At 49.1% G+C, this 22165-nt stretch overlaps 2 protein-coding genes across 2 annotated transcripts; one reads left to right on the top strand and one right to left on the bottom strand.

The window, feature by feature from the left end:
- Nucleotides 1-475: 475 nt before the first annotated feature.
- LOC101545924 (T-cell surface glycoprotein CD3 gamma chain) lies at nucleotides 476-12581 on the bottom strand. The gene is made up of 7 exons (XM_055133255.1): nucleotides 12514-12581; nucleotides 6910-6933; nucleotides 6267-6485; nucleotides 5325-5456; nucleotides 2749-2792; nucleotides 2288-2366; nucleotides 476-693 (listed from the first exon to the last, which is right to left on the bottom strand). The coding sequence occupies exons 1-6, from the start codon at nucleotides 12566-12568 to the stop codon at nucleotides 2301-2303; spliced, it is 540 nt and encodes a 179-aa protein (XP_054989230.1). The 5' UTR covers nucleotides 12569-12581; the 3' UTR covers nucleotides 476-693; nucleotides 2288-2300.
- Nucleotides 12582-14292: 1711 nt separating this feature from the next.
- LOC101545654 (T-cell surface glycoprotein CD3 delta chain) lies at nucleotides 14293-17465 on the top strand. The gene is made up of 4 exons (XM_055133256.1): nucleotides 14293-14347; nucleotides 15858-16073; nucleotides 16612-16743; nucleotides 17330-17465. Exons 1-4 carry the CDS (start codon nucleotides 14293-14295, stop codon nucleotides 17335-17337), a joined length of 411 nt encoding a protein of 136 aa, XP_054989231.1. The 3' UTR covers nucleotides 17338-17465.
- The last annotated feature ends 4700 nt before the right edge of the window (nucleotides 17466-22165 follow it).

The following is a 22165-nucleotide window of genomic DNA, read 5'->3' as shown; positions in this document are numbered from 1 at the left end:
GGGTGTTATGATTGCAGTACAGATACTAATATGCCATCATATTAAAAAAATTTTATTGAATTATCATGAGTAAAGTTACAAAGCTTTCAGGTATAAGTCTCAGTCATACAATGATCAAACACTCATCTCTTCACCAGTGCACATGTTCCACCAACAAGAACCCCAGTATACCTCCCATCCCACCCCCAACCCGGCCTGTGTGGCAGATGATTTTCACTTTACTCTTTCTTTGATTACATTCAATATTTCAGCAGAAAACTCACTATTATTATTTGGAATTTCCCCCCAACAATCAGATCTGCCAAAAAGGCATCATTTGATAATTTGTTTTCCATTGCTGAGAATGAAGCGCATATGAGGTCGCACTGCCGCTATTGTGGCCACGCAGTTTTGATTTCTGTTATTTTAGTTATTAAGTCCAGAGAAATTTCTGACAGAAGTCACGTTGCTGCAAGCTCGTACTTTTACAGCCCATTCTTTAATGGGCTGTAAAAGAAGAGGCCATCATATTTGGTCTACTTCCAGCACATATCTCCCATCCCGGGTGATCCAAAAACCCAAATTTTTGCTCTGCTGGTTTTTCTTCACTTGTTGGGAAACATGGAACCTGGATTGAGGCCTGCAATTCTCTCTGTGAGTAGAGCTCCAGGATACATTGCTTTATTTCTCTTAAATGGCTAGAAGGAAAAATACCTGGATTGAAAAAGAAGAGTTGTAATTGTTCAGAACATGAAATACTTGGGCCCTGTTATCTGTCTGAAACTTCTGCTGAGTGATGGGTTGATTGAAAAATTACTATAAATCAGTGGGTCTTAATTTAGGAAGATTTTAGGCAAGTCTTGCGGTAGCTAAAAAATACTCTCCTTTTTTTGTGTGTGTGGGGGCTGGTTTGGGGGTCACATCCAGCAGTGCTCAAGGCTTATTCCTGACTCTCAGGGATTGTTCCTGGTGGGGCTTAAAGGCCATGTTCAATGCCGGAGATTGAACTAAGGTTAGCCATATACAGGACAAGCATGTTACCCTCTATATGATATGTTTGGCCCTGGAAATACTCTGGTGTTGTCAGGTGGAGCTTTTGGCATCTGATGAATAGAAGTCAGAGGTGCTTCCTCTGCTACACAGCATTACCTAGCCAAAAAAGTGTTTTTTTGTTTTTGTTGTTGGACTGAAGCGTTAGCACAGCGGTAGGGCTTTTGCCTTGCCTTTCTCTCGGAGAGCCCGGCCAGCTACTGAGAGTATCCTGCCAGCACGGCAGAGCTTGGCAAGCTACCCATGGTGTATTTGATATGCCAAAAACAGTAACAACAAGTCTCATGGCTTTACTGGTGCCTGCTCGAGCAAATCGATGAACAACAGGATGACAGTGATACAGTGACAGTGAGACAGTTGTTGGGCCACACCCAGCAGTGCTCAGGGTTTATGCCTGGCTCTGCACTCAGGAATTACTACTGGAGGTGCTTGGGGGCCCATATGGGATGCCTGGGATTCAACCTGGGTCAGCTGGATGCAAGACAATTGCTTACCTGCTGTGTTATCACTTTGGCCTCTAGCCAAAATGTGTTTTGGTTTGCTTTTTTACATTTTTAGGCCACACCTAGATATGCTCAGTGATCGCTCTGGCAGGGCTCAGGAGACTGTATGGGGTGCTAGGGATCGAACCCAAGATAGCCTGGTGCTCGGCAAGTGCCTACCGGCTGTACTCTCTCTCCAGCCCCTCTAGCCAAAAATGTTAATGATGTGGATATTAAGAAGTAGAGATATCTTTGTTTAGATTAAGGTTCTTATTGAGCATCTCTTTTTTGATGCTCTGTTCTGTGATACTTTACAAATAACATTCATATATATGTACATATATATATTTATACATATATATATTTGAACTTTCCTATTTTCTTGGGCTTATAAAAGTCAGGAATCACTCCTGTGCTTTTAGACACTGGGCCTCAATACTTAGCCCCCCTCCCACCTACTCCAGTCTATCCTCATCATTACTTGGGGAGAAAGAGACAGACAGGGGAGAAGTCAGGGCTGGAGCAATAGTACAGTGGGTAGGGCATTTGCCTTGCACGCGGCCAACTTGGGTTTCTTTGATCCCCAACATCTTGTAGGTCTCCCGAGCACTACTAGGAGTAATTCCTGAGCGCTGAGCTTGGTAATTCCTGAGCACTGTTGGGTGTGCTCCTTCCTCCCCTCCCTTTTTTTAAAAAAAAGAGGGGGAAAAATTCAGGAAGGCAGATAATGCAGAGGTGCTTTCCGTGACTTGGTGTGACAGGGTTTATATACCTACCCTGATCCTGAGCTCATTTCTTCCTGTGCTGGTTTCCTTGAAGGTGGCCGTACTGGTCATCTTTCCGATCCCTGAGCGGCTACAGAGGACAGCACAGTCACCAACTGGCTCATTGCCCCCCTCCTTTATGAGTTAACTTGATGCACATGTATGGAGTGGTTGTTTTGCATGCGTCTTTGGGTGCTTTGTGGTCTTAGGGACAGAAAGAAGGCAGTTGGAGGATCTGTGTTAGATTCTCTGTCTCTCTTAACGTACTCCACTTTCTCTCATGATCCGGACCCCTGTACGTCTCAACTCTTCCTTCAATTGCATCCATCTTTCCCCTGGGGGTAACCCTTCCTGCTTCTGTATGACCAGTTCCTCATCCACCTAGTAATTTCCCAGTGACTTCCCCTTCTTCCCAATCAACCCTTCAGTTTACCACCACTAGTGGGCGCTGCGTTTCTTTCCTCATTTCTTACCTGGTAGAGCTGGTCATTGGACAGCAGTGTCTGCTTGTCGGAAGCTGCAGAGAAAAGAAACAAAATACACACATATACAAGGCGGCATGGAAGATCTTTTGGGTTATAGTCACACAATGGAGTGTACTATATAGCAATAAGAATTTATGAAATACATCTACATATAACTGGGCCAGATCTCATATGCACATTGTGGAGTAAATGCGCGCGCGCACACACACACACACACACACACACACACACACACACACAGAACAAAAGTAGACAAAATTAATCCATGTTATTGGACATTAGTATAGCACTCGTCTGCTCCTTTGGGAGGATAGCAGAGGTGAGACATAACTAAGAAGAGCCTTCTAGAGAGTTAGAGTTTTTCTTTCTTAAACTGACTGCTGCAATCGTGGGTGTGTTTGCTTTCTTCACTTTGTTTTGTTTTTGTTTTTGGGCCACACCGGTGGTGCTCAGGGCTTAATCTGGCTCTATGCTCTGGGATTGCTCTTGGAGAGGGCTGAGAGACAATATAGGGTGCTGGGATCTAATCTAGGTCAGCTGCATGCAAGACAAGCACATTCCCCACTGTTCCATCTCTCCAGCCCCATTAATAAAAAAGTTAGTTAAAAAATTTCTAAAAATAATTCAAAGAGAGTATCCCTCCCGCATGGCAGAGTCTGACAAGCTCCCCATGGCGTATTCGATATGCCAAAAACAGTAACAACAAGTCTCGCAATGGAGATGTTACTGGTACCTGCTTGAGCAAATTGATGAACAATGAGATGACAGTGCTACGTGCTACAATTTATTTTGGCCCCCCCCAGCAGTGCTCAAGGGGTGTTTCCTGATTCCGCACTCAGGGATCATTCCTGGGCAGGTGTTGGGACCATATGGAATGCTGCAGGGATTGAACCTAGGTTGGCTGCATACAAGGCAAGCACCCTACCCTCGGTACTATATCACTCTGACCTCCAGTTTTTTAAAAAGGAAACTTCTCTTCTGTTTTTGTTTTGGGGCAACACCCAGGGGTGCTCAGGGTTACTCCTGGCTCTGCTCTCAGGGATCACTCCTGACAGGCTTGGAGACCATCTGAGATGCCGGGGATCAAACCTGGGTCTGGCATCTCCAAGACAAATGCCTTACCCACTGTACTATCACTCCAGCTCCTCCAAAACTTATTTATGTTTCTATATGTAGATGGCAATAAACAGTATTTAAAATACAAAGAGGACTGGCCCTGGGGGGAAGATCTCAAATATCTGGGGTCTGGCATGCTCTGAGAGTTGAGTTTGAACCCAGGTACCACATGCATCTCCCACCTTCAGAGTCCCTGGATGTAGACCTGGGGTCCCAGCTCTGCTCAATGTGGCCCTGGTGGTCCCCAGAATTGCTAGGCTGAACTACCCCTTATTGCTGACCCAAATATTTTGGCTGGGCTGGCCAAGTATTACCAATAGTGGCCTCAGGGATCTCTTAACACTTCTTGAGAATCCCCTCACCAAAAAATACCCACCAGAAAACCAAAGAGGAAAAATCAAAGGGAACTGGGTTTGTGTTTGTGTGTGGCGCTGGGGCCTGAGCCCAGGGACTCACCCATGCCAGGCAGGCTCTGTACCTCTGTACTACATCCACCACCTGGGAGTTGGATGGTAAGACTGGTAAGTAAAGTGTTGATATAAGCAGGTAGATAGGGAAGGCCCCCATGGTAATAGAATCCCTAGGAAGTAATAATACCAATAGTATAAAGGCTGCATAAAGCCCACCTTGTGAACTAAGGAAGGCCTGATAAGACCACCTGGTGCCATCAGACCCAGAGAAGGCCGGATACCCCTCCAAAACTTGAGCAGGAACAAAAGCCAGGAAAGGAATTGCAAAGAGAATCATCCACTACTCCCAACTCTACCCTCTTGGCAACTACCCTGGCAACAGACTCTCACTAGCTAGAAAACCCCTTGTGGGGAAGCTTGGGAAAAAAGCCTCTAAAAGCACCTTGAACAAAGGCAGCACATGCACATACTGCCCGAGCCCATGTGCTGTTTGTGTCTCACGTGGCCAAGCACATGTGGTGCTTGAACACATGTGTTGCCCTTCTTGTAATGTGTACTGGGGCACTTTCTGTCTTTGGAGAAACCCATGTTCTCTCTTGAGTGTGTTACTTTCTCTCCCTTTCCCCCTCCCTTCTTCCTTTTCCCTAAAACCTCCAAATGAAATCTATTCTTACTTCCCTGCTCGTTTCCTCCTGAAATTCTTTTCTGTGAGGTCAGACAAAGACCTGCAAGGGCTGGGTAAGGCCCAGAACTGGTCTTCCTTTCCTGCAAAGAGCCTTCCAGCCAGTCCTGGGATTGCAGAGGTGGATCAGGAGAAAGTGACCATCTCTCTCCTCTCTGCCTCACATAAGCCACCCGTGGGGGTCCACTGACTTCAGTGTGAAATTCTCAAGGGTCTTTTTCTCCTGCCTACATGCCTTACCCAACTGTGCATTCCCTACACAGGCTAACTCAGCTTCTTCTACTGGGTTGATTTTTATAGGAAGGGAGCTGAGGGTTGTAGGTGGTCTCATCTTGATTGTAAGAACATTCTTTTACCTCGTGACTGGCGAACTCCATCTTGCCCGGCAATGGCATAGACACCGAGAGCGAGGAGAAGAATGCTGATGACTTCGGCCAAGATAAAGCCAACTACATTAGCTGCACTTAGCTCAACGCAGTTCTGACACACTGAATGGGGAGAGGAAGGAACAAGCCTCTGTCAGCATCTGGAAGTTGTCTTGAATTTCTTTATTTTATAGGGACCATGCCCAGGGATGCTGGGGGACACGGGGGCACCTTGGCAGATGGTGTGGGGGATTGTGGTACAAATGCTGGGGGTGGATGTAGTGGCATTAGAGCTCAAACTCGGGGCCTCACACATGCTAGGAATTTGTTCTACTTGAGCCATTTCACAGGCCCTGATTTGCATCTTTTCAGTGGCTTTTCAGCTGAATCATCTCTCTGGGACTAATATGGCAAAGGAAGTGCCTGGGGAGATTCTTGGACTAATCATGAAATAATTCTAAGCGTTCCTCTGTTTCCTAGGCATCCTGGGAGAGTCCATGCCATCTTTGTTTTGTTTTAGGGCCACATGCAGTGGTGCTCAGGGATCACTCCTGACATGGTGCATATGGGGTGCCAGGGATTGAACCTGGGCCAATGTGCAAAGCAAGCGCCCTACCTGCTCTGGCCCAGGCTATGTAGTCTTACTCCCAGGAACTCCGTGAAACAGAAGGAAGACCAGACCTCCTCCCCCAAGCTCTGCTACCACCTACATTTTGTTGTTATTTACCTGAGTTTCTTTCCCATTCAGCTCAGACTTAAGTAAGTGCTTCATTGTTCCAACTGTCTAGGGTCTCTCCCTCTGCCCAGACCCCTCCTCCACCATGTAGGGGGATGTCTTGTTAAATGCAAAAGAGGGTGAGATCAGCCCAATAGGAAGTTCCCCAGGATGCTAAGTCCATTCTCCTTTCGCAGGAAGCAAACCCATTGACATACTTCTATAGTGCAGCTGGACTTTGTTTGAAGGGTCCTTTAGTCCACGGCAGTGATACAGCCCTCGATGGTCCTTTGTATTACTTCCCAAGTTCCACTTCTTATTTGCAGCCAGGGAGTTGATACTCTGCCCATTTTTAAACCAGGTGATATTATTGTCTTTCAGGTGACAAATCAAAACCACTGAACCATCTTCCTGATTGACCACTTCTAACGAGCTACCTAGAAAGAGAAAAGTCAAGGCTGTGAATGATGCTGCCTCTGAAATTTTCCCGACCCTAGAGGGCATTAGGGGAAGCCCGGGACCGTGGTCCTCGCCCCAATCCTGTAGGACAGTGAGATGTTCAGGGTCCAGTCAGTATATGTGGGTGGGCTGAGAGTCTTCATCTCTCACCCACTCCTGGGTGATGCCAAGGCAGTGAGTTTAGGGATGGCACTTTGACTAATGCCTAGTGGCTTGTTGGTCCTGGAAGAACCAGGAAATGAATGGCTTCCTATGAGAAGGGCCCAGAGGCTGACCTGCCCTCTGGTCATGCAATCACCCGCCCTCCCATCCTTCTTGGTTCTTCACTCGCTCCTGTAGGATGACTGGTCCATTTCCCAGATCGTCCTCAGTTGGAGAACAGAAAGCAGCCATTTCCCCTACCTGATGTCTGCTTGGCCATTGCTCCTGCAGAGACAGAGAGATACAGGTTAGCTGGTCCTAGGATGCTCAGAAGGTCTTGGGCATCGGAGAAGCACAAAGCGCAGGTGCCCAAAGGCGTTCTGTGGTTCCACCAAGATGGTATCTGACCTCACTGCAGTTTTTTTTTTAGTTAACTATTTTTTTAATAATTTTTTATTTTGTAAGTTAGTTTGGGATGGAGCGATAGCACAGTGGGTAGGGCATTTGCCTTGCACGCGGCCGGCCTGGGTTTGATTCCTCTGCGCCTCTTAGAGAGACCGGCAAGCTACCAAGAGTATCTTGCCTGCACGGCAGAGCCTGGCAAGCTACCCTATTTGATATGCCAAAAACAGTAACAATAAGTCTCATAATGGAGAAGTTACTAGTGCCTGCTCGAGCAAATTGATGAGCAACAGGATTGATATAGTGGTAAGTTTGTTTACAATATTTGATTACATTTAATATTCAAACACCAATCCCACCACCATTACACCTTTCCACCACCAAATTCGGGATGTTTCCGTCCCAAACCCCAATCCCTGTCCCAAAATACAACCAAAAGAATATATTTTGTATTGTCTGTTATGAAGAACTGCTGAATACGCTTATGAAAAAGCGTTCATATAGGAAACAGTGAGAAGATTGTTCTGTTTTGGCAGGAGCCATTAAGACATTCTATAGGATGTCACTAACATGTTGTTAAAGTTTGGGTGACGTGATCTTTGGTATATATGTCTGAAAATATGTTTACACTCATATATATATATTTCCCTCTATGATTTGTTGCCCACTGTCTGAACCCCATCAAATATATGTGATATTTATGGAGAATGGGTAGGGAGTGCTTATGTATGATGTGTTTTGCGGCCGCTTGGTACAGGAATATGTTCACTCATATGTGAGGCTAGGCCCGAGCATGGGGGGAGTGGCCTGGAGTGTGGCGGTGGTTATGTTTTGGAAGTCAGTTGCTGGGGCTGTGTTGCTGTGTCCCTTGGAGTCTGGAGGGCTCTCACCTGCCTCCCTCTGGGGCTCCGCGAGTGAAAACAGCCTGGCGCGGAGTCCGGAGGCATGACTATGGGGACCCCATTTTACTCTCCTTTCCAGGAGAAGCAGCCGTGTGATCTGGAGGGGGTGCCGATGACGAGATTATCTGGCGCAGGCAGTAGGTGGCTTATGGGAGTGACCCCTGGGTCTCCAGAGACTGGGGGAAACGGGCTCACTGAAGCGCACTTACCTTGCACATGGCTGACCCGGGTTCAATCCCAAGCACCCCATAAGGTCCCCTAAACACTGCCAGAAGTGATCCCTGAACACAGAGCCAGGAGTAAGTCCTGAGCACAGCAGGTTGTGGCCCAAAGACAAAACAAAACAAAAATAAATCAAACTTTCTTTTCTTCTTTTCCTTTCTTTCCTTCATATTCTCTCAAGTCCAGGACCTCCGACGCACAAAGTATCCACTTTATCACTGCACTTCATCCCCAAACCCTTGAATTGCTTTTGATTTTGGGTCATATTCGACAGACTTAGGGGCTATTCCTGGTGGTATTTGGGAACCATGAAATGTTGGTGATCAAACCCAAGCCTCCCACAGGCAAAACATACACTCTAGTTCTTTGTTCTCTCTCCCCCGCCCCTTGAAGTTTTTGGTTTGCTTTATTTGAGGGCCATACCTGGAGGTGCTCAGTGGCTACTCCCAGTTCTGTGCTCAGGGGTTACTTTGGTGGTATTCTGAGGACCATGCGGTAGAGAGGATGAAACCCAGACCTCCTGCATGCATAGCATGCTCTTAGTATGTCAAGCTATCGCTCAAGTCCCTGGATTTTTTGTTCATTTGTTTATTTGGGGGCCACACCTGGTGATGTTCATAGCTTACTCCTGACTCTGCACACAGAAATCACTCCTGATGGTGCTCAGGGAACCAGGCAAGGCACTGAGGATGGAACCTGAGTTGATGGCATGTGAGGTGAGTACTTTGCATTCTGTATTGTTTCTCTGATCCCTGAATTTTTTTTTTGGCTTTTTGGGTTACACCCAGCGATGCTCAGGGGTTTCTCCTGGCTCTGCACCCAAGAATCACTCCTGGCAGTGCTGGGGACCATATGGGATGCCGGGGATGGAACCCGGGTCGGTCACATGCAAGGCCAATGCTCTACCCACTGAACTATTGCTCCGGCCCCAGACCCCTGAATTTTTTTTTAAAAATAGTATTATTTCCCTGGTTATTAGAGACCACGAGGAAGAGAGGCCTCAACCCATAGATAGATGGTGTCTGAACGGATGCCTCTGGATTGTAGCCTAATTCATGAAAAAGGTTGAATTTAGGGTGCCCTATATAAAGAACTTGGCTGATCTTTGTCCTAGGTTTTTAGGTGGTAGTTGTCTTTCTTTTGTCTTCTTTCTTTCTTTCTTTCTTTCTTTCTTTCTTTCTTTCTTTCTTTCTTTCTTTCTTTCTTTCTTTCTTTCTTTCTTTCTTTCTTTCTTTCTTTCTTTCTTTCCTTTCTCTCTTTCTCTCTTTCTTTCCCTTCCTTCCTTCCTTCCTTCCTTCCTTCCTTCCTTCCTTCCTTCCTTCCTTCCTTCCTTCCTTCCTTCCTTCCTTCCTTCCTTCCTTCCTTCCTCTCTTTCTTTCTTTCTTTCTTTCTTTCTTTCTTTCTTTCTTTCTTTCTTTCTTTCTTTCTTTCTTTCTTTCTTTCTTTCTTTCTTTCTTTCTTTCTTTCTTTCTTTCTTTCTTTCTTTCTTTCTTTCTTTCTTTCTTATCAGAGCTGGAAACAAGGGTCCCCTCCATACAAGGCAGGAGGAGGCTGAGCTCTGCCCCCCACCCCCCAGGCCCTGGAAAGAAATATCTAATCCTTGGAATGTCATGAGTAAAATGAGTGCCTGTGTTTTGGTGCACCCTGACCCTTGACTCTAAGGTAGCTGACTCAGGACAGGGCTCGCCAAAATCAAATGTGTGGTTGGAGAATTAGAACTTTGAGCTCAGGGAGGGGAGTTTGACGTCTCTGGGTTTAATCCAAACATTAGGAAGAAAGGATATTGAGATAAGAACTAGTTGCTACAACAAAGAGCTTACAATAAAGGGGAAAAAATAAACCCAGGTGATTAATTTCACTTAAATTGTTCTCACATGAATGCACATGAAAAGTGCATTTTGCCCAAGGGTGAGGGACAGGAAAAGATCACAGAGAAGGTGATTCTTAGCTGGGCATCGAAGAATGAATAGGAATTGCCCAGAGAGAGGCATTCTGGGTAGAAAGAATGGCTTTCACCAGAGAGAGGCTGCTCTGGGCTTAGTGCTCAGGGGTAATTCATGACAGTGGTTTGGGGCACCAGGTGGTGCTAGGAGTTGAATCCAGGGCTTCAGTCTGCAAAGCTCCATCTCCCTGGCTCCAAGCCTTCTCTTGACTCTACTGCTCTCTGCCCGAGCCTCTCCTAGGAACGTGCCCCAGTGTCCTTCACATGCAGAAGGATTTCTTCTGAAACTTGACTTCTCCCTCTGCTATCATTTAATCTCTCTTCCTTATCATCCAATTTTCTTTAAAGAATTGTCTACACTTGCTTATTTATTTATTTATTTATTTGCTTTTTGGGTCACACCTGGCGATGCTCAGGGATCTGCACTCAGGAATCACTCCTGGCGGTGCTTGGGGGACCATATGGGATGCTGGGAATCGAACTCGGGTCGGCCGCGTGCAAGGCAAACGCCCTACCCACTGTGCTATCACTCCAGCCCCATTGTTTTTTTTTTATTATGGGGCCATACTCAGAGGTGCTCAGGAATCACTTCTGGCAGGGTTGGGGTCACCAACTGCAGTTCTGGGATTGAACCCAGGTCAGCTGTGTGCAAAACAAACATCCTACCGGCTTTACTGTGTCTCTGGTCCTACACTTGCTGTTCTTCATCTTTCCCTTCACTCTACCTTTTTTTTTTTTTTGTATTTGTGCCACACCTGGTTATACTCAAGGGTACTCTTCACCTGAATAACTTCTGGCAGTGCTCAGGGGACCATATAGAATGCCATGGATTGAACCCAGGTCAGCTACCTACAAGGCAAGAGCCTTACCTTTTGTACTATCTCTCTAGCCCTGTCATTTTCTTTTGTTGTTACTGTTTTGGGGCCACATACAGTGCTTCTCAGGGCTTACTCCTGGCTCTGTGCTCAGGGATCACTCTTGGCAGTGCTTGGGGGATCATACGGGGTGCTGAGGATTGAGCTCAGGTCGACTGGGTGCAAAGCAAGTGCCCTCCCCTCTATACTATTTGCTCTGGCCCCAACTTTTACTCCTTTTCATTTGACTTCCACACATATTTACTTCATTGAACCTTTGTAAATCACCCAAAACTATTTTTCCAAGTCCCATATATTTCAAATTTCAAATTAATTTTCATATTTTCGGGGGAGGACTTGGGCCACACTCATCAATGCTTAGGGGTTACTCCTGGCTCTGCACTCAGGAGTTACTCCTGGTGGTACTTTGGGGACCCTAGGGAGTGCCAGAGATTGAACCCGGGTTGGCCGTATGAAAGGCAAACACTCTACCCACTGTACTATAGTTCCAGGCCCAGATATATTCTCATATTAATGCATCTTTATAACACTATGTTCTCCTGAGGATTCCTTCTAGAAACTCTCCACCCCATTGGTCCCCAGGATATTACATGCATGAGGTTTTTCAAATTTTTAGGTCATTTCCTGATCTCTTTTCAGGGCAGCTTTTTCTCTAAGTGCCCCTGCAAGGAGGGTCTCCTCACGGTTCCATCCTTAGCAACCACTTCCTCTTCTTTTACAAAACACGTTTATGAATTCAGCAACTTTCATAGGCTTGACTTACCCTGATCTGGAGAACCACATCCCTCTAGTCCCATTTCTCTACTCTGGGTGGTTATTTCCAGTTGGATATCCAGACAGGCATTCTGAATTTCACCCTAAACTCTCCCGGCAACAATAAGCCCTGTAGCTTTGATTAGACTAGGCGCTCCTTCGTATAGAATGGCTCCATTTATCTTTATTTCCTCCTCCCCCATGACACAGCGATATCTCTCCCATAGTTAGGGGCCAGCTGAACAACTGACCCCCTGGAGAAGTGAAAGCTTAATCCATATCCTCTGGTTTTTGCTCTCAGGCCACACTTGGCTGTGATCTGGGCTTACTTCTGGCAGGGTTCAGAAAACTATATGAGGTACCGGGGGTGGAACGCGGGCCAGCTGCATGCAAGGCAAACACCGTATCTACTGTCCTACTTTTCTGGCCCTCATCCTCCATGTCCTCCTGACTCCAGTTCTGAGTTTAGGAGTACAGAGCTGTCCTTTTCTGCTTCCTGGCCTGTGCCCTCCTGGGTTGTGTACAAACCCAGGATGGTGGCCCCTGTGTTCTCTCTCACCTGTCAGGTCTTTAGCTTTGATTTTGTCAGGCCCCTACAGGGACACTGTCTCTCACTCTTCGAGTCAGGATGGGGGTTGGTCTTCATTTGTGACTTCTTAACTCTAAGGGGACAGCTGGGGATGGTTTGAGGTTAGGAATCCCCTAAATTCTCTCCCCCTGGTGAGGACCTTCCCTAGGCTGCCGGACCCCTAGCCTCGGACACACTTACCTTGAAGAAGAGTGAGAGCCAGGAGAAGGCTGTCTAGGCCCCTGGATCGATCCATGTCTGCCTCTGTCTTGCCCCTGGGAGCACTGCGCACCCCAGCACCCTGCCAGCAACCCCCTGCTAGCCCAGCCCCGCCCAGCACCCCCAGGAAGGAGGCCGGAACCCACAGCCTCCACCTCCGCTTCAAATGTCGGCAGCGGGGCCTTGGCACAGTTGCTGCTGCAGATGTTTCTGGCTTTTTCGTTGAGGGGTGGGGGGTGGGGCATGGTGCAGCCGAGAGAGCGTGTTTCTCTCCTCAGAGATTGGTTTGCACTGAAACTCTGTGGGCGCCAAGCGGTGGGGCAATGGCCTGGGCCCCCTTCGTGGGAGAGAGAATCGTCTCCACTTACCACGGGCTCTTAGCCCCTTGTGACTCATGGCTAGTGGTGGCTGGAATCAGTGACTTGACTGGGATGTTCAGGGCTGGACCTCTGACTGGATAGTCCCTTAGCCCAGGCCTTCATTCGCGACATTTTTACTGTTCTTTTGGAGATGAGGACGTCAAAGAGACGCCCATCGGGAAGGGGTCGAGAGCAGCAGTTCCATCCCCACATTCAGGCTTTCTCAGGGTCTCAGGCCCCTTCTCCCTCAGCCAGTCGGTGGGGAAAGAAACCCTTCAAGACTCTTGTCACACCTCAAGTGCCTGTCAGGGCTTAGAGCCACAGAAGCAATTGCCTCATACACCTCCTCTATCCTCAGGGGACCTGCCCCGGTGGTTGGGTCCCCTTGGACCATAAAAGTGTTCAAGCCTATAATGGTGTCGAGGGGAGTCAACTTGGGAATTCTGTGACTGGCCAGGGAAGAGACTAATAGTGTGAGGTTTTTTGGTTTTTTTTTTTTTTTTTTTTTGAGTGTGGAGACTCCCAAGCAGTGCCTAGGGGGTCTGGGGGCCACTCCTAGTGGTGCTCAGCCCATGAGGTGGCAGTTCATTGCTCTGGCTGAGGACACGGAGCTGCTGGCCACTTGTTCGGGGCACCTGAGGTGCTCGGGAACCTTGGGCCGCACCCAGTGCTGCTGGGGGGCCACAAGGGCCTATACCTGCCCAGCACGTGGCCCTGTCCACAGTGCTCCCTGTGGCCCTGTGAGGGCACCCTAGACTCCTCTGCCCACTGGGGGGCAGCGGCTTCTATGGCTGTGCCAGGCTGCTGAGGTGAAGTCGCTACTCTTTCAGCTGCGCCCCAGGTCGTGAGGGACCGGTTTTCCAGTGGTGAGTAACTGGTGGGTGCTGTTGACAGGAACTCACAAGTGACGGGGTTTTCTCTGTGACCCCGGTAAAGGCCGCCCTAACCCTCCTTAGCTTTCCCGGGGCTCCAGGCAGCCCTTCCCGTAGTTACTCTGCCTTCACTCCCATGGCACCCCTCGCTCAGAGAGAGAGAGAGAGCCCTTTGCACCTGCTTCCGTCCCGCCCTCTCCGCCACCTCCGCCCTGAAAGTGGCAGCAAGAAACCATGATGCCCCAAAGTAGAGAGAGAGTATGGGGGAGGTTATTTGCCATAGAGGCAGGGGGAGGGGTGTGATGGCGGAGGGATACTGGGGACATTGGTGGTGGAAAATGTGCACTGGTGGAGGGATGGGTTCAATCATTGTACGACTGAAACTCAAACATGAAAGCTTTGTGAATTTTGCTCACGGTGATTCAAAAAAAAAAAAAAGTGGCAGCAAGGTGCTTCAGCCCCACCCCTCACCCAACCTTTGAAGGCTTCTTCCGGCACCCTGGTTGTGGGAGGTAGCGCTCAGCGGGAAGATGGGCCTCTGCGGGGCTCTGGCTGGCCTGCTGCTGGCTGCCCTTCTCTCCCAAGGTAGGTTTCTGGAGCAGCGGGGAGAGTCTTGGAGAAAGGCCTTGGGGAGGACATTGTCACCCCAAGCAGGGTCTGGAGCCCCTCGAGTCCCTTCCACACTAGCTTCCGTTCCCCGAGCAAGGCTCAAGACAACACGGGGAGCTGGTGTGAAGACTCCGGGCTAGTCCAGCGCCAGCAGTGGGGTGCAATTCAACTTGAAGGGCGCCCAGAAAGCCTTAGATCATTCTGTAGGGAATGGGGGTGGTGGGGGGAGCCTGAGCTTAGGGCCTGGCCGGGGCCACTATTCCCTGGAGGGCACTGGCATCTGCAGTCCAGGCCTCTGGGCCTCGGGGTCAGCCTGACAGTCCCCACCAGGAGCCAGGGGGATGTTGGGAATACTGGTCTGCAGGGAAAGCCGGGAGGAAGCGCAGGTTTGGGGTGGTCAGACCCCAACTCATCTTGCTTGATGTAGTCTTCAAGTAGAGTCTCACCACCTAGAAACTGGCCCCCTCCCCCAGCTTGCCCCCAGTCCGGGTCAGACAGGGCCGAAAGCTGTCAAGCATGGATGGACACTCACAAGGGCTCTTCACCTGCCTCTGAGAGGGGGTTCTTGCTACTAGAAGCTTTCTATAACCGGTAGCTGAAGCTCAGGGGAAGATTCTGTGTTCATGTCTGGGGAGGGGGTTGGGGACTCAAACCCAGGGTCTCACGCATGTAACGCAGGTACTCTTCTGCTGAGTTACATCCCTGGCCTTAGCTTCCACTTGTCCCTGCGATCAGCGACACAGGTTCCATGGGCTGTGGAAATGCTCTCAATTTGAACAATTCAGGGGCTCTAGGAAGGTACTGAGCAAAGTTCCAGCCCTTAAACAATCTTGAGAGGGGTGAGCCCCCAGTATGGGCCAGATCCTTTTCTCTTTGTTTCCTGACTCCTGTTCCTGACACTAGGATAGAACAACCAAAACTTACTCCATGGTTGGCCCTGGGTTCCCTGCTTGAACTCTGGATGGGTCCTTCACGCCAGCTTCTCCCCTGCCGCCAAGCAGCGTGGGTCCTGAGAAGGCTTTGTGGCAAGAAGCTTCATTCCCTTGGTAGTTGGTGGGGAAAGGGCAGGGTGCAGAGCAAGGAGTGAGAAGTGAAGCTGGAGTAATTTAGGGGCTGGCAATGGGAAGTTTTTCGGGAGGAGAAATATGGATCTCTCCAAGGCATGGACAGCCCTCTACCTTCCTTGTATCCTGCACTGCGGTATCTAAACTCCTTGCCCATGCGAACCAGTGGTAGATATTTATTTCCAGGAGGGTTTGTGCGTCAGGCTTTCCCCTCTGCTCCCTGTTCCTCAGGGTGTACGCCCTGCTTGTGTGGTACCCTCGTGTCCTTCCTTCTCCCATCGCCTTTCCCTGGCTCCCTCCCTCTCTGGAAACCATCAACTGTCCCAGACTAGGAAGCTGTTCCTCCTGAAGCATCGGCTTGCCTAGAACCCAAAGTCTGGAGCAGACCAAAGAGTCGTCTCTCACGGTGTCTTTGTCCTCAGCACATTCCAAGATAACCGTGGAGGAAACTGAGGACAAAGTGTTCCTGAGATGTAAGAATGACATCAAGTGGCTGGAGGGCACCATGGGAAAGCATATGTCAGAAAACAGAACAATGGACTTGGGAAAGAGCATCCTGGATCCCCGGGGGCAATACCAGTGCAACGAGGTGGAGGGAAAGGACTCCAAACTCTTTACAGTGCAAATCTACTATCGAAGTAAGTGCCTGCTGCACGCTCAGGGCCAGGACACAGGCTCTGGACTGAAGAACTTTACGGTTGGACAGGGCTGGGGTCACTCTGGGCTGGGGATGGAGAACAGAGGCAGAGCACTTGCCTTGCATCTGTGAGGCCCTGGGTTCAATCCCTGGCACCACATGATCCCCCGAAACCCAGGGAAAACACGAGGGGAAACCCATGAGTACTGAGCTGGGAGTAGCCCCCAGGCACGGTTAGGTATGACCCCAAATCACACACACACACACACACACACACAACAAAAGCTGGGGTCACTCTGGTCAAAGTGGGAGTTAGGTTTGGGGGTTCTCAGAATGGGGGGCTTAAAGAAGAGAGCCTTATGACCTGCATAGTAGGGGCTTGGTTGGGACTAAAGTCTTGTTCTAGCTGGCCCCAGACTGAAACCCTGTGGAGAGCCTGTCCATCAGGGGCCTTTCTCTGAAGTTGGGGTCTTGACACGAGCAATTCTGTTCCCTGACCTTGAACATGCTCACCCTCTTCTCGGCCCCCTCTTCCACAGTGTGCCAGAGTTGCGTGGAGCTGGATGTCACCTCCTTGTCTGGCATCCTGATCGCTAACATCATAGCCACTTTGCTTCTTGCTTTGGGAGTCTACTGCTTTGCTGGACATGAGACTGGAAGGCTCTCTGGAGGTATGTGGAATGGCCAGTGTGTGCATACGTGTTTGTGTGTGTGTGCATGTGTGCGTGCACATGTGTGTGTGCATGAGTATATGTGAACATGTGTGAGTATGTGTTGCATGTGTATGTGTGGGTGTATGGGAGTGTGTGTACATGTGCACATGTGTGCATGTTTGGATGTGTGTTCAAGGGAGTGTGTGCATGTGTGTATGTAGGAGTCTGTGTATATGTGAACATGAGTATGTGTGTCTGCATGAGTGTGTGTGAGTGTGTACATGTGTGTGTGTGCATGAATATGCACCTGCTAAAGTATGGCAGTGAGTTGGGTTTGGTCTCATCTCTCTTGTGATCTTCTGAGGATTTCGACAGTTGGTAATTCAAAGAACTGGGGTGCATATATTGCTCCCACAGACTTCTAAGGGTGCCCTGGTGGTCATCGGAGGGGACAGGGGGCGCAGGAAGAGTTGAGAGTCTAACACATGCATATATACGTGGTGTCTGGGCATATGAAGGGAAAGTGTTCTGGGGATCTGGGAAGGTCCATCTCTCAGGTGGGTCCTGCCCTGCTTCCTCATACCCCCTCCTCCTTCTCTTTCAGCCCATTGAGTGCGAAACAATGATCCCTTCAGTCACCTTGGTGAGAACTGGCACTGGAATGAATGAGCCCAAGCAGGGAGGCTTCTGGGAGCAACAGTTCTGGACCAAACCTTCTCTCCCGGCACTGCCAATCAAGCAACACTTGGACTTCATGGGGCGGGGCCAGGTCAGGGTGGGGAGTTATCCTGGCTCGGAGCCGTCGCCTTTTCTGTCTGCCTTCTCTTCTCCTCCTCTGCTCCACCCAGACTGGGGGCAGGAGACCCCCATGGTGGCCTGCCCGCTAGTGTTTCTGGCCTGATGGGCCTCTGGGCACAGAATCTGTGCCTCCTGCCCCGCTCCCTCACCACCCTGTCAGGGCTTCCTCCCACAACTAAGAGTGGGCGGCCCCTGTGTTAGGGGTGCTGACACATGGAAGTTTCCATGACATCACGAGCGGAGGTGGTCGAGACATGAAGAACCATGGGACTCACATCTCATTGAGACCAGGAGCCCTGCGTGGCTTGTGGCCCCACCACGCAGAGCAGACACTGGCTGCAGAGGCCCCAGCCTAGAGCCCGTATGTCCTCTTCACCTTGTAGAGAAGGTAGCTTGTTATCTATCTACCCTGCTAGCTGTACCTGCATGCCTGCCTGCCTGCCTGCCTGTCTGTCTGTCTGTCTGTCTGTCTGTCTGTCTGTCTGTCTGTCTCTCTTTTTAATTGAATCACCATGTGCAAAGTTACAAAGCTTTCAGGCTTAATCTCAGTTATACAATGCTTGGACACCCATCCCTTCACTAGTGCACATATTCCACCACCAAACCCCCCAGTATACCTCCCCCCCTCACCCCGCCTGTGTAGCTGCTGAAAAGGAAGCATTTGATTATTTGTTTTCCATTGCTGAGAATGAAGAGATATGAAGTCTATCATGGCTGCGTGGTTTTGGATTTCTGTATTTAAGTATTTTAGTAACTAAGTTCAGGGAAATTTCTTCCAGAAACTGCATCATTGCAAGCATTGCAATCATTCACAGTCTAGAGACATTTCTGCAAAAAGCTGCTGGTCCCGTTGCTGTAATCTCGTACCTCTCATTAGTGGTCAAGAGAGGAAAACCTTTCTCCTCCTGGGGTGGCATGGGGCCGTGGCTTAGTTCACAGTCTAGAGACAATTCTGCAAGAAGCTGCTGGTACCAAAAGTAGTTTAGCTGGCCTCCGTAATCATGTTTGATCAGCAGCGGAGAAGCCGCACATGTGCGGCCACCGGGGCTACATCTCTGCGGAGAGCCCTCTCTTTCTCTCTATCCATCATTTATCTATCAACTCTATCTATCCATCCATCAGTTTATCCATCTATCCTCTATCTATCTATCTAGTCTATCTACCCATCCTATCTCTCTAACCATCTGCCATCTACCTATCATCATAATTCCGTCATTATCATTATTTTGTCTGTTTACCCGTCACCTGCCCTTGCAGCTCCCTTTCCCCAGAGCCTGTCCCTGTCCCTGCTCCTGCCTTCAGCGTAATAAGTGGCTGTCAGACATTTTCCCACCCAATGAAAACACGCAATTCCTCCTCTCCCTCTTGGAAAGCTGGAGTGTGAGCCCGGGTGAAGGATTGAGTTATTTCCACTCGATGTCATCTTTGACCAATGGGTGAGGGGTGACGTTGGCCCTTTGGGGGGCTAAAGGCCTTATTCAGCATATAGGCCTTGGACACCCCTTGCAGGTATGGGGGACCCCGCTGAGCTGGAAGACCCCTCATGCAGAGTCTCTGATTTGGAGTGAAGACTGGCAGCCTTTCACTCCCTCCAGTCCTTTCTGTCTGTGGTTATTGGGATTCCCTCCTTGAGTTCTCTAGAAGCAAGTAAATAAAATAAGAACTGGGACCAGAACAATAGCACCATGGGGAGGGCATTTGCCTTGCACACAGCTCCCTCTGGTTCGTTCCCTGTCATCCCATAGGATCCCTGAGCACCCCCAGGAATGATTCCTGAATGCAGAACCAAGAGTAACCTTGAGCACTGCCGGGTGTGGCCCCCCAAAAAGCCAATAGGAAAATAAAATAAACTTAAGGACAGTTTATTCATTAAATTTTTGAAAAATCGATTAATTTTTGGTGAGGTTTGGAGCCCTACCCAACAGTGCTCAGAGGACCATATATGGTGCCAGGGAGTGAACCCAAGGTCAGCCACTTCAAGGTGAGCTCTCTATTCTCTGGACTACCCTTCCAGTCCCCCTTTGTCACTTTCCTGGCTTTGAGGCTGGAGAGCAAGCTCAATGGGTTGAGCATATTTTGCCTCCAGACAGCTCGGGGGAGGGATGGAGGCCACGCCTGGCCCCTTTGCTGCGCCATCGAGTACTTAATGAGTGCTGTGCTCCTCCGCAGCCTGGCTTCTCACACAGCTGGGCAACGCGGAGTTCCTAGTCTTGTTGCATCTGTACCCACGGTTTTCTCCTTGGTATTATTCCAAATATCTTTATTCTATCCAATGGATGTACCATAACTTGTTATCCATCCTCCTATTGATGGTCTTTTGTGTTCTTTCTGAGATTTTACTATTCAAATAAAGTGATTAGGAGCATCCATAAATGGTCCCTTATGTGTACATATACTCTATGCATTTCTTTAAATAATTTTTTGGAGTGTTTTGGTTTGGGGCCACACCGGGCTGTACTCAGGGCTTACACCTGGCTCAGGGGGTCATTTCTGGAGGTGTTTGGGGAACCGTATGTGGTGCCCAGAACCACGGTTAATCGCACGCAAGGCAAATGGTTTCCCCTTGTACTATATCTCCAGCCCTTACACTTTAATTCTATCAAATAAGCACACCACAGTTTAATAGGGGATACAACTTTTTTGTTTAGTTTCATTTTGGGGTCACCTCCCACAATGTTGGTGAACCATGTGGTGTCAGGAATATAAACTTCTACTCCTTGGTCCTGGGATATAACATTATATTTGCAATCATTTGTTTTGGGGGGCCACACATGGCAGTGCTGAGAGGTTATTCCTGGCTCTGCACTTAGGGATCACTCCGGTGGTGCTCAGGAAACCATATGGATGTCAGGGCTTGAACCCATGTTAACCATGTACAAGGCAAACGCCCTCCCCAGTGTACTATCTCTCTGCCCCCAAAACCCCCATCTGGTATATAACTTTTTTTTCTTTTTGGGTCTCACCTGGCAATGCACAGGGATTACTCCTGGCTTTGCACTCAGGAGTTACTCCTGGCGGTGCTCAGGGGACCATATGGGATGCTGGGAATCAAACCCGGGTCGGCCTCATGCAAACGCCCTACCCACTGTGCTATCGCTCCAGCCCCTGGTATATAACTTTTTAGAAAATGATTTAACTGGTCTAGATACTTGGCCTTTCCTTTAGGCTTATACAAACTGCCTGATGCACCTGTACCACCCACCAGGCTGTCGCTCAGTGGCAGTATCTGCCTTCCAGTTTGACCCCTCTAATTGCCCCATATCATTGAATGTCATCCAGGACACCCCAACTGACGGTGCACCCTCTGATAATGACAAAGGAAAGGGAGGAAACAAGTGTTTCAAACCCAATAATATCAACACAGATGAGTGCTGGAGAGAGAGAAAGGGAGAGAGAAAGAGAGAGAGAGAGAGAGAGAGAGAGAGAGAGAGAGAGAGAGAGAGAGAGAGGGAGGGAGGGAGAGAGAGAACAGTGAGAATTTACATCAATCATTTTATTTCCTTCTTCCCTTTGTTGTTGCGTTGCAATGATGGGGGTCACACTCACTGATGCCCCTTGGGGGACTGAAATGTTTCTTTGTACCCCAGGTCCCTAGACACAAGGCTGCTATCCCCCTGAATGACTAGAAAAGCATTTAGTGAAGGGAACCCCAATAAGAGAGTCAGAGCTTAAAGGCAGGGAGAGGGAAAACAGTCTGGATTTGTTTGGGGGCTACATCTGGCTGTGCCCAGGACTATCACTTCCGACTATCACTCGGAAGCCACATGGTGCCAGAGTTTAAACCTGGAGCTCCTGCATGCGCAGAATGTGTGTCAGCCTCCGAACCTGCTCTCCGGCCTGAAGAACCTTCTTTCTGATCTTCACTGGCACTTGGCAGCTATGTGGACCCCGCTTTGAATCATCCTGACTGCTACTCTCAACTCTGACCTGCACAATCTGTGCATCTTGGAGAATGACTAAACTTGTCTGAGTGTCTGTGCAGAGATGCTGAGCTGGTGGAACTGCAAGAATTAAATGAAGGGTCAGAGTGATAGTACAAACCTGAGTTCGGCCCCCAGCATCCCGTATGGTGACTAACAAAGCACCATAGTGAAGGGAACCCTAGTAGTCAGAGCTTAAAGGCAGGGAGATGGAAAACAGTCTGGTTTGGGTTTGCACCTGCCAGGAGTGATTTCCTGAAGGCAGAGCCAGGAGTAAGTCCTGAGCATCGCTGGGTGGAGCCCCCAAACCAAAAAAGAATGTAATGAAAGAAGGTGTGCACAGTGAAATGCTGTAGCCGTGCTTGTGAAGCTGGGTGCTGGGATCAGGCTGAGCACCCAGCTCCCCAAGTGGGAATGAATCTCAACTGATTTGAATTCAGGCCATCCATATGAATTTAAATATATGTACATAGATGAAAACAGAGTTATCAAAATCAGGACAGGCCATGTGCCTGTCAGGTGTAAGTGGAGTCCAGATCCAACTGTGGGAAGAGGGGTGGGGAGATGCTTGTCACCCCTTTCCCTTTGCATCACCCCCCCCACAAGGGGAGTTGTAGCAGGTAAACACCAAAGGAACCCAGTGAGGTCGCCTGAGCCAGGAAGCAGGAGGGCGGCGAGGAGAGGGCACAGAGAGGCAGGGGTGAGGAACGCCCATGGACGTC

Source organism: Sorex araneus, chromosome 3, assembly GCF_027595985.1.
Source record: "Sorex araneus isolate mSorAra2 chromosome 3, mSorAra2.pri, whole genome shotgun sequence".
NCBI classification, from domain to species: Eukaryota; Metazoa; Chordata; class Mammalia; order Eulipotyphla; family Soricidae; genus Sorex; species Sorex araneus.
The sequence above is the reverse complement of the archived record's forward strand: the minus strand, read 5'-3'. Positions and strand labels throughout refer to the sequence as shown.